The 17,497-nt window shown below is 51.6% G+C and overlaps 1 protein-coding gene across 5 annotated transcripts in view; it reads right to left on the bottom strand.

The window, feature by feature from the left end:
- The window catches only part of PRR5L (proline rich 5 like), a 67,373-nt gene that overhangs the window by 23,975 nt on the left and 25,901 nt on the right, over positions 1-17,497 (bottom strand). For all 5 annotated transcript variants that reach the window (XM_079788279.1, XM_079788278.1, XM_079788280.1 and 2 more), the window contains one exon: positions 6,135-6,183. In XM_079788279.1, the coding sequence (XP_079644405.1) occupies positions 6,135-6,183 (49 nt within the window). The remainder of the gene's footprint in view (positions 1-6,134; positions 6,184-17,497) is intronic.

Genomic DNA, 17,497 nt, shown 5'->3' with positions numbered 1-17,497 from the left:
ATGATAAGAAAGAATCATTGATCGGCTGCCTCCTGCATGCCCCCCACTGGGGATCAAGCCTGCAACCTGGGCATATGCCCTTAACTGGAATCGAACCCAGGACCCTTCAGTCCGCAGGCTGACGCTCCATCCACTGAGCCAAACCAGCGAGGGCCCACCCCAGGCTTTTGTTTGCAGGGCCATCTGTGTCTACGAAAGTTCCTGCGGTTGGCACCCAGCCAGCGATGGAAATCGTGGCCGCCTCCGCTCCTTCCCTCCGTGCCTTTGAAAGCGCAGCCAGCACCTCCGAGGATGCCTGCATTTCCTGTGAACTCTGATCCTTCCCAGATAAGCCACGAAAAGTGTTATAAACACAGCTCACCCCGCCGGGCCCAGAGAGTCCCTAATAAATCAGTTCTGCGGGGGAGGGGGGGGTGTGAGTGTGATGAGACCAGAGAGAAACGCCCAGGTGGAGAACGCAGAGGATTAAAAACCTGGCACAAATGCTAATTCTTCATTTGGCGCCCTGTCAGTGGTTATTAAAAGGTGAATGGGGATTTTTTTTAAAAAAAAGACATTTTACAAAGAAGCAGGAAAACAGTCCATTCTGTTTTGCTGAACACTCTTCTCCCTCCCCCCCCCAAACCCCCCCCCCCAAAAAAAAAAAAACCCTGAAATTTCTCTTCTCTGGAGTTTTCAGGGGATGTCTTAAGGGCATTTTAACATTGAAAGCATAATCCAAATTCTTTTCATCCGTGGCCAGGTGGCTGGGTTGGATCTTTGCTCTAGTTGGACCTTTTACTATTTGTACGATCTTGGATAACCTCCCTTCTTGGAGCTGCGGGTGCAGGATCTGCAAACAGGTACGAACACCATCTTCCCCGCGGGCTGTCAGGAGGCGGAACGACACAGCACGGGAAAGCGGCTGGAGGAGGGCTCCGACTGGAAGTTTCTGATCCATCAGAACGGGGCCTGGGAGTCTGTGTCTCCAACAGGTTCCCAGGTGAGGCCGAGGATGCTGGTCCGGGGCCCGCTATTTGAGAGCCTCCGGCTGAGAACAATGCTCGGCACAGCAGTCTTGGACGTGTTAGCCCGTGTGATGACCATTACTTTTGTCCTCCTTGGAGCGCTTCGCCTCAGCCAAAGCTGTCCTGCCTAACCAATATTTCTCAGCCCTTCTAGCTCAGTCTTTACTCTCACAGCCCCTGAGGTGCTCAACGCCCCCTCTTATTTGAACACCCCGTTTCCAGGGTCTATCCCTGCCTCCCACCCCACCCCTACCCCCACCTCCGCGTGCCCTAAAGCTGGCTCCTGGATTCCCTGCCTAGTCTGTAGGAAGTCACCCAACCTCACACATAATGGCTTCCTGAAAACAAGTGCTCATGTGGAACGAGCCGCTTACCGGATAGAAGGAGGCGTTCTGTGCCCGTAAAGCTGAGAAGGACTATAAAATCCCTAATTAACCTTGTATTCGCAGCTCATCTCCGGGTGATGTATTCTCGGCATGCTGCGCCCACATGTTCTTTCTTTAACCATCGAATGGGCAATAACCTAGGTCCAATGAGGCTAAAGATTGGCCATTTCAGCATGCCGATTGATTTTCACCTTTATCTCAATTAGATCGAGCCCTGTGGTTATCAATTTCAAGATTCATTTTTTCCATTTATCTTCATAAAATTTGAGAAGAGTATAATAACAATATTCAGATCATTGTAACGGCCAGGGAGAGTACGTAGAATACAGCTGCTGAAAGGTAACAGCTAACTGGTGGGCAGCCCCCCGGACAGTGGCCTGAAACATCCGGGGGTCCTCTTCGTAGCCCTCAAGGGGGGGGGCGCCACCCCATCTTCTCCCCTTCACAGTGGCCATCCCAATGTTTACAAGCTCCACAATGTCTTTCCTCCAGGTACAGGCCAAATCCAAAATGCGACCTCTAATGACCTTCGCACCTAAAGCCACCATCCTCTCCCTTTCTTGTCTCCTCACTGAAGCCCAGCTCCTGTTCAGAGCCCTTTTGTACACTGGCCCCGTCTTTACCTTCAACGCAGGGTACAGGTGAGCTGTCCCTTACTACCCTCTATCCACCTAACTAGCTCTTTTCCCATTTTGGGAATTCCACTCAATTTGGAAACCTTCCCAGATTGCTTAAAGAAGAGCTGGCCCGGCCGGCGTGGCTCAGTGGTTGAGCGTCGAAAAATATCCCCCCCCCCACTCTTTATCATCTCTCCCCCCAACTTCCTGTGGAATCCTCCCCAAGTCCCATCTTTGTCCCTGCAAAACATATTCATGGTGGGCCTGTTTCGAGGCCTTCACCGCCCATCCGGGTGCTCAGTTAACACAACGCTGTGTGCTACCCGTGTGGATGCAGCCCTATCGCTGCACCGTCTTCAGTTTCAAACTCCATGGGAGCCAGGACGTGGGGTCTCCTCCTCTGGCATCCCAGCAGGTGCCATAAGCATCATGAATCTTCTCTGGTCATACTGAGCTCAGGGGAAGCTAGTTTTCCCAGATATGAGTCGCAAATGGAAATATTTATATCAAACGCTGTGAGGCCCGTGACCTATTGGCAATTGTGGTGACTAATTTTTCCTTCTCCTAAGTGCTGCCTTGTGCAGAGCCATTGACAAGAGACTGAGTTTCTATATCAAGCAAAACTAGCTCCAACCACCAGGAGCTGGACTTCCCAGGCTCCGGGAAAAGCTCTTACTTAAACTCAGTGCAGCGGCAGATGCAGACAGACAGCAAGTGCAAACCTCCCGTCCCGTCCCGAGGCCTGAACCACAAGGTACCTAATTAGGCGGCAGAAAAATGCAGAGCATTTCACAGCATCAGTTTCCCGAGTTATAAGGAACCAACTATCTCTCGGAGCTGCCGCTGGGATAGAGAGTTCCTCTTAGAAACCCCGATTTCCCCTCCAGGCGTAATTCCAAACAGACAGGGGGAAAAGGAAACTCAACACTGGAAATGCCAGGGGTTCTGCCCGCCAGCGTCTCACGGAAATCTCTGTGCTTCTGCGGATCAAACGGCGGCTTCCCTGTGTGCAGTCAGGAGATAAGCCCCATTTCCACGTGTGCTCCTCCTGCCCGCCCCTCGGGGCGTTTTCATTATTCTCCACTGAAGATTTTCTTTCTGAGGTTCTTACTTGAAAGCTGCAACTTCAACGTGTTCACCTCCCAAAGCCGAGCCACAGAGGGTCCCGGGTTCCATTCCAGTCAGGAGCACATGCCTGGGTTGTGGGCTCGATCCCCCCGGGGGGGGGGGGGCGTGCAGGAGGCAGCCAATCAATGATTCTCTCTCATCATGGATGTTTCTATGTCCCTCTCCCTCTCCCTTCCTCTCCGAAACCAATGAAAATAGTCTTTAAAAAAATATTAAAACTAAAATGGCTCTGCACCCACCACGTGAGACGTAAAACCTACATTTAAATAAAGTGTCTAGGATAGCCTTCTCTCCAGTCTAGCACCTGAAGCTCAGGAAAACCCCAGATTCGAAACTGTGGTCCCACCCCACACCCCCAGAGACTCAGCATCCACCCAGCGGTCCCTGGTTCCTCCGATGAAGCTCTCAATTGAAAATGGCACGTGGTTATTAGCTGTGAAGTGTCTGGCATGCTTCGCAAGCAGGCTTAACCACCCCGCAAACCTCAGGGCCTCCTCAGATAAACAAGTCCCTACCCAAATGCCCTGCCCCATCTGCCCCCCCCCCCCAAACCCCGTGCCAAAAGGCGATTGACATTTAAAACTTGGTTGAAACCACACCAAACCCTGTCTATTTTAAATGTCAACGGGGAAGGCAGCTGGGCCGGCAGGCTTCTCCACAACCGACTGAAAACCCACTTCCCTGCAGTGGGATTTAAAAAATCAATCATTAGAGGCAGCAAGAGGAGGGAGTGAGGACAACACTGACCTTCACGTCAAGGGCGCCTGAAACGACTCACATTTGTGACTAATTATCTCTTTCCTAATCTTTACGTCCGTCTCTCGTCTCTCTGGGGCAGGAGCTTTCTTCCCAGCAGTGAGACATCTGACCCAGTGGGATCGCAGGCTTCTGTAAGGTCTTGCTTGGTCCACATTTAGAGTGGCCGTTTTCCACTGTGTGTGTTCTTTTAAAGGACACATAAAAGTTTATGCTTCCTGACTCATTAGAAAAAATAAACAAACGGATGTCTGTGTTGTCTTGAAAACCTAAAAACTCTTTAAGCTGCCTTAGAAGCATGTTCTCCTCAGATACAGAATAATACCACCAACCTGAAACCAAGATGTTATCTAGTTTTCTGTCGCTTTCCTATTAAAAGAGGTGGATTACACTTTAGAATAACAAATATGGATATATATAAATTTTCTTAAATATATATTTTTTATTGATTTCAGAGAGGAAGGGAGAGAGAGAGAGAGAGAAAGAAACATCAATGATGAGAGAGAACCATTGATCAGCTGCCTCCTGCACGCCCCCCCACTGGGGATTGAACCCACAACTGGACATGTGCCCTGACCAGGAATCAAACCGTGACCTCCCGGTTCATAGGTCAACGCTCAACCACTGAGCCATGCCAGCCGGGGTGAATATATAAAAATTTAATGAATATGTAGTACTTCTTACTCTGTGCTAGTCCTGTTCTAAGCACGTTACAAATAATAATGTATTTAATCCTCACAACAACTCTATAAGGTTAGGTCCTATGACCCCTATTTTTACAGAACAGGAAACTAAACACAGAGAGGTAAAGCAACTTGCTCAAGGTCACACAGCTAGTACATGGCTATGGTGGGTGTTGAACCCAGGAAGCCTGACTCTGAGGGCCATGCTCTTGACCACCCCCCTCTGTTGCCCCCGATACACTAAATGCTGAGTGCTTCCCATGTGTTATTTCATATAAATCATACAGTGACTTATAAGGTAGCTCATACTCTTATTCCCATTTTACAGATGAAGAAACAGAGGCATACAAAGGCAAAGCAGCTTTCCCCAGATCCCTCAGCCAATTGGTGGGCACTCGGACTCCGTTCAGGTGTCACAGGACACCTCCCCATAGCCTTTCCTCATGTCCCTTTGGGTAGAGTCAGGAAGGCAGCTGTGTCAGTGATTAGAAACCATTCTCTGCCCAGCAGCTGTGGCTCAGTGGTTGAGTGACAACCCATGAACCAGAACGTCACGGTTCGATTCCCAATCAGGGCACATGCCCGGGTTGCGGGCTCGGGTACCCAGTGGAGGGCGTGCAGGAGGCAGCTGATCAATGATTCTCTCTCATCGTTGATGCTTCTATCTCTCTCTCCCTCTCCCTTTTTCTCTGAAATCAATAAAAGTATATTTTAAAAAAGAAAAAAGAAAGAAAGAAACCATCCTCTAATGGAACCTGGAACTCCTTTGCCCCATAACAATCGTGTTTAGGCAGGAGAAACATTACGTCATCTGATACCACTCTATCGTTAACAGAGCAGACCAAGAGGCTTCCCCACAAGAAATAACTTGGCTAACGGGTCATATAATTAACCCAATTAGATTGCCACATGGGGGGGGGGCGGGGCCTAGGGAGGGAAAGTCACTGGAGAAGCAATTTTCAAAGTGCGATTTGGGGTTCCCTGGGGCACCCGTCAGACCTAATCCACATGGTCCAAACTATTTCCTTAGTAACACCGGGCTGCTACCTACTTCTCGTCCTCCGTGAGTGTCCTGTGGGGTTCTCCAGAGACACCCCCCACGATCCAGCGCCCCTCTAGGAATTCCGCCAGATGGGACGGAGATTTGCAAACATACCAAACAATGCCACTCGTCCACTTTTTACGCTGAAAGTTATTTTTCATAAACGTGCTGTTTCTGCCAGCATGTAGCAGGTTTATGATTAAGTGAATTACGGCATATCATAACATTTCTTGGGTTTAATCTCTATGGTGAATGAAGGTAGAGATAATCCAAGTAAGATAAAATTTTAAGCGCATAAAGGGATCTTGAGACCCAAGAGCCCAGGAACCACAGCCTGAGATGGTGACCTCCATAAGAGCAGGACCACACGTGCCCCATGCCCCATGCCCCGTGCCCCGTGCCCTGCAGGAACTCGGGATGCTGAACGAAGGCCCAGGCGCACAGTAGGGGCCATCCCTTTAGGTACCCGTCCCCACAGGCACAATAATGACGGATGCTCAGACCCACACACTTACCTGGAAATAGTCTGTAATGAACGCTCCGAGTTCACTCTTCAGCAGCCGCCTGGGGAGAGAGAAAACACCGTCAAGCAGCCCTCGCTGGTACAGCTCCCGCTGTCCGGGTCACGGACACAAGCACTTGAACTCTCGGAACTTACCTTGGCCGAGTTAAGATTCAAACCCAGACCTTCTGCAAACTCAACAACTCTTCCCATAACCCCACCCCGTCTCTCTAAAATCCATGGGAGACATGCAACTTGGTGCCATGGTTTGGCTGCTGGGCAATGACGGGGGCCCAGGCCAGGCTCGGAGGGTGAACTTCCCTCGGCCCTGGTGAGACCACTCCGCCAATGTGCTCAGGGAACTGGGGCGATGAACATCCTACAGGGGGTCCGCTCCTTAGCTCACAAACACAGCCTTCTCAGGAAGGCAGGTCCCAGAAATGGAGCTGGTGGAGGTAGGCAGGGCGCCTGGCTTCATGTGAAACAAACAAACAAACAAACAAACAAACAAACAAACAAAACACCAAGGAAGAGAAAGACCACAATTTTGCAAGCCCCCATATTTGCAGACTTTACAGCCTAAATGCATTTTTCATGCATTCTTCAACCAAAGATGATAAAGTCTGATTAGAGGGAGGGGCAATGATTACCCCTCCTACACAGATAAAGAAATTGATGTGCAGAGAGGTCTCCTATATAAGTCAGTGGCTGAGTTTAAGACTCGAACCCAGACCTTCTGCAAACTCAACATCCCTTCCCATAACCCCACCCCGTCTCTCCTCCAAATCCATGGGAGACAGGCAACTTGGTGCCATGGTTTGGGTGGTCCTACCGCCCATCCCCGAGGGACTGTGGCAGTGGGGAGGGGACCACGGTGGGGAGGACAGAACTTATGTATCCAGGCAGCGAACAGCTACTGCCTGTGATGTGCCAGAGATTGTTCCAGCCCCTGGCGCACAGGAGTGAACGGGACAGGGGAGGCCTGGCTCTCATGCAGCTTCTATTCCGGGGGGGGGGGGGGGCTGTGGACAGATAGCTTGTCAATCAACACCCTCACAAGGTAAGTTCCAAGAGTCCAAGTGCTCAGAAAAAAAATAAAAATAGGGCTGTGGGCACCAGCAGCTCTCCTTCTCCTTGTGACCCATCACGGGACTCTCCCTACTGCTCTTTCCTTAACCTTTTGCACTCGGATGTCGAGTGTGACTCGACATGGTTAGCATTAGAATAAAGGAATCGAGAAAAAATCAAGCAAGTGCAAAGGGTTAATTGGATCCAAACCAGGTGAGGGAGCTAAAACCAAGACTAACTGGCTCCCAGGTCCAGGGAGTTCCTGAGAGTACAGGCTTCCTGAGTTCAAGACCTTCCCCACTAGGTATCGTCACAGAATTATCCAAACAGTACCAACCCTCTCTGATCATTCAAGTCCTCCCTCTCTTGTCCTGGGTGGGCAAGTCAGTAAGCTCCTCTGTCCCTTACAAAACCCCGTCTTGCCCTAACTGGTTTGGCTCAGTGGATAGAGCGTCGGCCTGCGGACTGAAAGGTCCCAGGTTCGATTCCGGTCAAGGGCATGTACCTTGGTTGCGGGCACATCCCCAGTGGGGAGTGTGCAGGAGGCAGCTGATTGATGTTTCTCTCCCATCGTTGTTTCTAACTCTCTATCCCTCTCCCTTTCTCTCTGTAAAAAATCAATAAAATATATATTTTTTAAAAAACAAACTGTCTTATTCCTGTCTAGCCATGGGCCCATGGAGGTGCCCCCAGAAAAAGTGCTTCATTCAGACCCTGGGATTCCATGCACCTGTGAGAAAGAACGAGGGAATGCAAAAGTGCTCTGAGCAATGCTACGAAGAGCTCTAAGTCGCATGAAGGAAAGAAAAACGCAAGATGCAGAACCGTGTGGGTAACATGCTCCCTTGTGAAAAAGGGGCAAATACACGTTTTTATTTACACAATGTCAACCAATTCATCTGTCAAAACCGCCCCCACTTGCTCACTCTGGAATGGCTATATGAGTTGCTTCCTAGGAGGCCCTCGGTGCTGAAATTAGCACCCTGGTTTTTAAACACACACAACACACATACATTTTACAAATTACGTATGAATGCACTGGGCTTTGCCCAGCTGGCATGGCTCAGTGGTTGAGCAGCGACCTATGAACCAAGAGGTTGCGGTTCGATTCCCGGTCAAGGCACATGCCTGGGCTGTAGGCTTGATCCCCAGTGTAGGGCGTGCAGAAGGCAGACAATCAATGATTCTCATCACTCTATCTCTCTCTCCCTCTCCCTTCCTCTCTGAAATCAATAGAAATATATATGTGTGGGGTTTTTTTTTTTAAAAAAAAACCATCTTTTTATTAACAATCACCGCCACGAAGGTGACCTGGATGGCTTGAAGCCCAGAAGAAGTGGTGGCAGAGAGTTCCCATCAAAGGCACAGTAGCAGGAAGCAGGCTGTCCCAGGGCCCTCAGAGAATCCCACAGCCGAGGACCTGCCAGCCCCAGCCCCTCGGGCCGGTAACCCACGGGCTTAACCCAGAGAGAGAGGGAGGGGTGAGGAGAGGGCAGAGCTGGCCCAGCCGCCAGGGAACAGACCGGAGCTGAGTCATATGCAAAATCCACCTTCTATTTCTATACTCTGTGTTTATTCTGCCAGCACTCGGTTTACAAGGAAAGGGTGCTTCAGAAAACTCTAGAGAAAGAGGGATTTTCCACCCCTCTGACTGGAAGCACCGCCTCCAGGGGGAACGGGGCAGTGGCTTCCCCCAACGGAGGAAAGAGCGGCTGATGGGGAATAGGGACCTGGGAATTCCTAGCTTTACCGAAAGCCTGCGCTGTGTGAGGCGTGGCGCTGGGAGCCAGAAGGAGAGGGCCACCCGGAGCGCGGACACGGTTTCTTCCCACGGGGGCCGCTCTCTCAGGAGCACCTCCTGCTCCAAACATTGGGGGTCCCAGACCTAAAATCGCAGAGGGACAGCTCGCCCCGCCCCCTGCCCCACGACGTGAGCCAGTTCAGCTTGGAGAGCACAGGGAAGAAGAAAGGCAGGAGAAAAACACCAGAATGCAGGGGCCTGTGGGTTGTGGTTGCCTAAATCAGTGGTCGGCAAACTGCGGCTCTCGAGCCACATGCGGCTCTTTGGCCCCTTGAGTGTGGCTCTTCCACAAAAGACCACGTGCGGGCGCGCACGTACAGTGCGATTGAAACTTCGTGGCCCGTGCGCAGAAGTTGGTTTTGGGCTCTCAAAAGAAATTTCAATCGTTGTACTGTTGATGTTTGGCTCTGTTGACTAGTGAGTTTGCCGACCACTGGCCTAGATGCAAAAAGATGGAAACCCCCATGCTAGGATGTGCGCTCCTCCCGGGCACAGCGGCCTGGCACCCCGCAGCCTCCTTCCACCCTTCCCACCGTTTCCCGGAAACAGGAAAGGAATGACTTCTTGGAGCAAAAATAGATGACAGACAGACAGACGGACAGGCAGATCAATGAATAAGGAACACAAACCAAATTGCTGCTAGGATGAGGCCTGGCTTCCCCCGCCCCCTGCCCCCCCCCCCCCCACCTCCAGATCAAGTTTACTGAGCACTTACTAGGTAGCAGGCGCTGTTGTCAACAAGGTCCATGTGTTTCCTCATTTTAGGCTAAAACGAAACTCTAAGGCAGCAGTAAGGTCTCCACTCTCCATGCCCCAGGAAAGGGGCCCTCGGAGGGGACTGGGAGCACGTGCAGCAAGCCCACCCTGGAGAGGAGCCTAGCCTAGCTGGCGGCCGGGGCCTGGAGGCGGTGCCTGGGCCTGTAGCCTAAGCGATAACCTGGGCAGGTGCCCCTCACAGGGGAGTCCCTTGTGGCTGTTTCCCCAGTGGGAACTTGGGGATAGAGAGACACGGACTCCGCAGGATTGCTGCAGGAGCTGAAGGAATTCACCCTAGACGGGGAGTTCCTAGCGCACAGCAGTGAGTGTTGGCTGGGAGGGTTCCACCCAGGTGGTCTGACCCACCCCTCACCCCCTCGAGCCCTTACTCCTGTAACAGCTCCATTCTCCTGCCTGTCAGCATCTTCTTGAGAGTGTCGCCAGACTAGCAACGAACCTGGCGCTAAGGACCCAGGTGAAGCTCACACGAAGGGGGCCACAGCGTAGGGGCCACCCCACCCCGATAAAAGGGGGGATTAAGACGATCGGGGCAGAGCTCGGGGGAAGCCTGTGGTGGAAGCAACATCCCAGCTTACGCGGCTCCCACTCATCCCTTTCCCTCATTGGACTTCATTTGAACACAGAGTCCTGCTGCCACCCGCCCGCCCGCTAGAAGAAGGAAGTGGGGACCGGAGGCAGTGGGAAGGGAGCGCTTCTGTGGGACCCAGCCCCCAAGGGAAGCGGGGCATGAAGTCCGGGCAGAAGCCAACAGGACCACAACAAACAAACAAGAAATGCGGAACCACTCACCGTCGGTATCATCTCATCCCCGGTCCCTCCCAGGCTGACCGGGTGAGACGCCACCCCAGAGGACAGGGTTTCCTGTTGTTACACGACCCGCCGTCTTGCCCCTCACCCCTTTGTCACCTCCGCTTCCCACGTGTGGGGCTTGAAGGTAAGGGAGCTGGAGTCCGGCTGGGTGAGAGGCACAGGGGTGACAGGATGGCAGGAGAGTGGGGAGCGGCAGAAATGAGGGAGAGAAATCCCTTTGATCCAAGCCATCATCTCCCGTGTGCACCCAGAAAGACCCAAGGCAGCGACACCCCAAAGGAGGACGAGGCAGCTTGGAGGCAGGTGCGGCGGGGCTCAAGGTCAGTCAGCACGAGTCGGGACAGCCTATCGGTTGCTCAATATCTCCGTGCCATTCGGCAACTAGGGGCCGCCCCCAAGTACCCAGACCCTCCACCCTGACCCCTTGGCGGGACCCTGCCGGGCCTCCTCATGGGCCAGCAGGGGCCCCGGGAACCTGGGCCTGGCCTGTAGCAGGTCAGTACCTACCCAACCTGGTCGCTTAACGCCCCCAAAATGACCCACCTCGCTTCTGCCGCAGGAAAGGTTTCAAGCCATAGCGCATGGAAACAACCCTTTCCTCCTCGGTCCACCGTGGGGCCCATCGGAGGTGGGTGAAATGCTAGTACTCCCACCCCCGTTTCTGCACCCCAGTGGGTGGCAGTGGGGACACTGGAAAAGATGGAGAAAACCAACAAAGAGCATCCTGAGTTCTCCCACAGCCTCTCGGGTAGGAAGGCATCCTGGCTGTGCAGGTGAGGGGAGCGATGCTCGGAGCCCTGTCCAGGGCCTACACTGGAAGATCCCAACTCAAACTGAGGCAGCCTGAACGGCAGCCAGTGGCACCTCCCGTGCCCACAGGGGCAGGCGCCCGGGCACGCACAGTGGGGCTGCAGCCAGCTCCTCTATAGCCAGCAGCCAGGCTCCGGCTCCTGCTGATGGGTACCAGGCCGGACTGTGGGTCCAGTAATGCCCAATGTGAGCGTCCCAGAGAGGCCTGGATTTTTCAGGGGAGATGTCTTTTTCTAAACACTGTGCAGGCCAAACTCCACACAAGCCAGACCCAGGTTTCAGATCTGCCACTTCCCTCTAACTCTTCATGCCGCCCCCTAAGTCAAGTCTGTTTCTGAACCAGAGCAGACAAAAGGTGTCAACTCACAGGCAGCCACCTGGGCCAAAACAAGAGAAGACCTTACTGACGCCTTCCCAAACTAGGGTGCAGGCTGGTGACCACCCCAACTCTGCTCTATGAAGGCATCTATGTCCCTAAATATGGACAACACCAGCTCTCTGTACTTCTTGCAGCCTAATTCCTGTGTTTTTAAGAACGCAGGAGGCTCAGGTTCAAATCCCAGCTCCGCTACTAACTAGCTATGCAACTCTGGGCAAGTCAATCCATCTCTCTGTACCTCGATTTCCCCATCTGTAAGACAAAGGATGTAGGACCCGTCCCATATGGAGGTGGTGAGCTTTAAAAGAGTGGCCATATCTAAAGCATGGCTCCTACCCAACGCTACACAAATGTCTGCGATTATCATTCCCTCACGGAGCATCACCTCGAGTGTCTACTCTGCCGCCGGCGCTACACCCAGGCTCTCCCAGGTCCTCCGCCTTCTCATATCCTCCCCAGCCCGTCCCCAGCTGTGGGTCCCGAGGCTCCCGCAGGGGGATGGAAAAATCGGAGGTGGATTTCCCTTCGGGGGCTCAGCAGCCAACTGAGCTGAAGGCGACGTTTCAACTCCGACCTGGTAACAATCGAGCACAGTTCTTGGAATCTCTTCTTTCCTTGAAAATCTCTGGGTTTCCTTCCTGACACCCCCCCTCCCGCACACACAGAAGCAGGGTGGTTGGAGAGAGGAGGAAAATGTGAGTTTCCTGCCTCAGGCCAGCTGCAGATAACTCATCTCTGGTTTCCGGGAACCTCATCTCTGAGCATTTTTATTTCTGCAAAGAAACAATATCCCGTGCGAGAGAAGGAAGGGGTGGGAGGGCAGGGAGAGAAGGGTGGCAAGACGGTTTCCACCGGACTCCTACCTGCTCATCCTTCCCATTTCAACTGGGGCAGTGGTCGGCAAACTCATTAGTCAACAGAGCCAAATATCAACAGTACAACGATTGAAATTTCTTTTGAGAGCCAAATTTTTTAAACTTAAACTTCTTCTAATGCCACTTCTTCAAAATAGACTCGCCCAGGCCGTGGTATTTTGTGGAAGAGCCACACTCAAGGGGCCAAAGAGCCGCAGTTTGCCGACCACGGAACTGGGGCATCACTTTCTCCTAAATCGAATCATGCACCCGTCCTCCACACTTCCCCAGGCCTCTGCGTTTGGCCATCACCAAACATCACTTAAAGCATCGTATGATAACAGCCTGCTCTGTCCCCCTCTCTCACTCTGCGGTAGGCTCTCCAAGGTCAAGAACCACACACCTCAACAGTTACCCCAGAACTTGGCCGCATACCTGGCAGACACCCCACAGATACCCACTGAGGCCATGAATCAGAGAATCGATGACCCCTCCCTCTCTACACACCCCCTCCAGCCAGTCCAAAAGGGAAAGCACTTTGAAGAACCTAATTGCACAGGTTCTTATAGGAAACCAGACAGAACCCGCAGCTTGCGCACACGTCTCCGGTTCTGCGTGGTCACCTACAATCAGTAGAATCGTTGGCTGAAGAGACTGTTTTGGGAGAGCGTGCTCCGGTAGCGCAGAGCTCAGCCACGCTTCTTCCTGGAAGAGCTCGTGAAACCCACAGCTCTAACCCCGATCGTCCCCACTGCCAAATGCAGCCACCGCAGGCCGGAGGCGGGAGAGGGCCATGAAAAACCCCAAACATGTCCCACAGAGAACTTTAACCAAGAAGACATGCAGGGCCTGCCCAGGCCAGGGCAGACGGAAATTCAGGGCGGGCAGAGGGTAGGTCGTGATGACTAGACTGCATCTATTCTTTTTTAAAAAATATATTTTTATTTATTTCAGAGAGGAAGGGAGAGGGAGAGAGAGAGAGAGAGAGCAATATCAATGATGAGAGAAAATCATTGATCAGCTGCCTCCTGCACGCTCCCCACCAGGGATCGAGCCCACAACCCGGGCATGTGCCAGAATCGAACCCGGCACCCCTCAGTCCGCAGGCCAATGCTCTATCCACTGAGCCAAACCAGCCAGGGTGACTGTATCTATTCTGAAAGGTCACCTTTTCCTTGCCTTGAGGGATATAACATGAGTGCACCCTGCTTCCTAAGGCAGTTCCAATAGAAAATATTCGGAGTATGTTCTTCCTACCGACAGAGCACGTGCCCTGACTTTTATCTGGGGGAAATATGCCACTTTATTGAGGGGGGCCATTCCCAATGAATTTGTTCTTACAGGGTCTCCACATCCTTCTCTTGAGCTAATAACGTGATGTAGAATTTGACCATCCTCCGTCCCAAGTTCTTCCTCATAGCTGGCCCAAAGTCCACCTGCTAAAATGTATCCCGGAGTTCATTTCTGATGACATGTCTTAGAAGAAAGGACCAATTGTTTTTAACAACTGCACTTCAGGACCCCATGATGCAAAACTTCACGTTGGCTAATACAGGGTGGGGCAAAAGTAGGTTTGCAGTTGTTTGTATGGCAAATAATACAATCATTAATACACAATAATACGGGAATAGACTCTGTTTAGCATATTCACAACTGTAAGCCTACTTTTACCCCACCATGTATTTAAAGGAATGCAGGTTTCCCAGGGGGTATGCACACTCCACAATTAGAAAGACGGTCGGGGGCGGCTGGGGTGACACGGGGAAGCTGGTGGATGGAGGCTTTGACACTGAGCTTGTACAATCCAACAAGATTTACCGCTGTTTGGCCCGAGTAGAATAGAGAACTGAGAGGGTCATTTCCTCTGCAGAAAGGAGACACAGCTGGCTCTCCTTGTAGGAACCGAGCCTCATCCAAATGTCAAATCCAGCACGTCCTTGGAGGAGCCCCTAGTTCAGGATCCCTCTAGTTCAAAGTGGCTCCCCTCATCCAGACTGCTAGAGAAATCCATCGCCTTGCCCCGTGCTCCCACACATGGTACTCCCATCATTTATCACGTTAGTATGGCTAAATGTTCACGGTAACAGGATAATAATGGCTAAGGCTTATTATGTGCTGGACGCTGTACCAGTGACATGTTGAGCATTATCTCACTCCCCGACCACCCTGAGATGGATGCCCTCATTGCCCCCATTATATAAAAGAAAAAAGGAATCATAGAAAAAAGAAGTGCTGGGCCCAAGTTTCTACAGCTAGTCTAATCTTTTTTTTTTTTTTTTTTTTTTAAGATTTCTTATTGGCCCTAACCGGTTTGGCTCAGTGGATAGAGTGTCGGTCTGCACACTGAAGGGTCCCAGGTTCGATTCCTGTCAAGGGCATGTACCTTGGTTGCGGGCACATCCCCAGTAGGAGGTGTGCAGGAGGCAGCTGATAGATGTTTCTCTCTCATCTGTTTCTAACTCTATCCTTCTCCCTTCCTCTCTGTAAAAAAAAAAAAAAAAATCAATAAAATATTAAAAAAAAAAAAGATTTCTTATTGATTGAGAGAGGGGGGGGGGGAAGGGAGGGACAGGAAGAGGAGAGAGAGGGAGAGAAAGATCAATGTGAAAGAGAAACATCGATCTGTTGTCTCCTGCAGGCCCTCCCTGGGGATCAAGCCCAAAACCCGGGCAATCAAACCGGCAACCTTTCTGTGCACAGGATGATGCCCAACCCACTGAGCCACACTGGCCAAGGCACAGCTAGTCTAATCTGGATCCCCAGTCTCTTTGAATCCAAAAGCTACTCTTTTAAGAAGTTAAAAATATGCTACCAAACCTGGGACAGATCTTCTTGCACAGAGAGCTGTCACAATGGATTGAAAAGTGGGCTTGAGGATAACTTACATTCTCTCCTTCCACATCTTCTTCCCTGTGTTCCTACCATCCTGTGCCCGCTCACCCCCCATGCACGCACCCCACCACTGGTCATGCTTCAACCCTGTGGAGTTTCTGGATGTGGTCTGCCAACAGGTGTTCAAAAGGAAAAACAAAACCCAACTGCGGATATGAGCATTAAGTAGAGAAAGAACAGCATGTATCTGTTGGCATTTTAATTGCTGAAGTAAGGGCAGTATTTCATTTCTGTGTAGGCACTTACAGAGGTGGGCACATGTGCAGGTCAGCCCACTTCATTCAACTTCGAGGACCAGGTCCCATAGAAGCCTGGGACATGTTTCACGTTCTCGGTCATACTCTGAGTTGTTCCTCTGATGTGAAAGCTCCAGTCCAACCACCCTCCCAGAGGAGGGCCAGGAGACGGACAGTACAGAACATGGGTAACAGACGCTCCGGTTTTTAACAGCTTTGACTATAGGTTCAATTCACATATGAGCAAACCCCAGCCATATGTATTTCCCATCAGCCTGAAAATTGCTCGAAATAGAGAGGGGAACATCCAGCAGCCCCCAAAACCCATCAGCGAGGGAGTGGCGGGGGGGGGGGGGGAGGTCTCATGCTCCTCAGAGGGTGTTAAGAATCACAGCACATGGTGAGGGATGGGCTCACAGGCTCATGAAAGGGATGATGGCAGGAAGTTCAAGACCATCGCCTTAACCCTTCTTCCAACCTAAAACCCTCTCTCTGACACTCCCTCTCTGCAAGGAGCACAGGTGTTGCTATGAACTGGATTGTGTCCCCCGGAAAATTCATATATCGAAACTCTCCACCCACCCCCGCCAACATGATGGTATTTGGAGATGGGGCCTTTGGGAGGTAACTGGGGTTAGATGAGGCCATAAGGGTAGGGCCCCATGGTGGGATTAGTGCCCTTCTTAAAAGGGACACCAGAGAGCATACTCTCCCCCCTGGTGTACATAAGAAAGAAGCCATGTGGACACAGCAAGATGTTGGCCAGAAAGAGAGCTCTCACCAGGAACCAAATCTGCCAGCATCTTGATCTCACACTTCCCACTTCCAAAACAGTGACAAATGTCTATTGTTTAAGCCACCCAGTCCATGGCATTTGTTATAGCAGCCTGAGCAAACTAATACAGGCATCTAAGTCAGACAGGAGTTTGAATCCCGATTCTACCCTTATGGCTGCATGACCTTAGACAAGGTATTTGGTTTTACTGACCCACAATTCTGTGGATAAACTACTGATGACAGTGGCTGCCTCACAGGGCAGTGAGGAGGGTAAATGTGTTGGTGGATGTGAAAGATGCCTGGCTTTTCCAGGCTCCCTTCTTCCCCCTCGAGTGGCCTTGGGACTAGACTCTGGGATGCGACACACCCTGTCAGTGATGCCTGTCCCATGCAGGCACAGCTGACCTTATAAACAGGTAGCCCGTTGGTCAAATTCAGCCCACAGATGTGTTTTGTTTGGCCTGCACCAATGTTTGAGGAAATGTGGGTTCTTTATCAACATTTAAAAGCCAGGAAATTTCACATAAAAATCCGAATTTCCTGTTCTTCTTGAGAAATAAGATGATAAGTCACTGGACCTGTGTTCTGCCGGGGTAATCCGCTTCCCAGGGGGTGAGCTCACCCATGTCGAAGACTGGCTTGGCACCCGAAGGTTTCTGAGTTAGCAGCCCTGAGCTGGTGAAATCTGGCCAGGCCTCTACTTTTCCTGGCTGCCCACAAACAAAGGTTTCAGATACAATTTCAGGACCGGTCTCCCGAGGTGAGGAACAATCAGCTCATTCCTGAGTCACCGTTTTTATTTACTCTTCGATTGTGAGCTGAAGAACCCCCAGGAGAGGCCAGGGCCTGAGTTCTGAGAGTAACACTGAGCTCCCACACCTTGGGCTTGGCTGACCCAGCTTTGCCTCTGTCTTGGGGCCTGGGTTTCCTCCTCTGTGGGAGGAGGCCTTGGGCTAGATGCTATCTACGGAC

The sequence above is a fragment of the Cnephaeus nilssonii genome, assembly GCF_951640355.1.
Source record: "Cnephaeus nilssonii genome assembly, chromosome: 13".
NCBI classification, from domain to species: domain Eukaryota; kingdom Metazoa; phylum Chordata; class Mammalia; order Chiroptera; family Vespertilionidae; genus Cnephaeus; species Cnephaeus nilssonii.
This window is presented reverse-complemented; position numbering and strand designations above follow the sequence as displayed.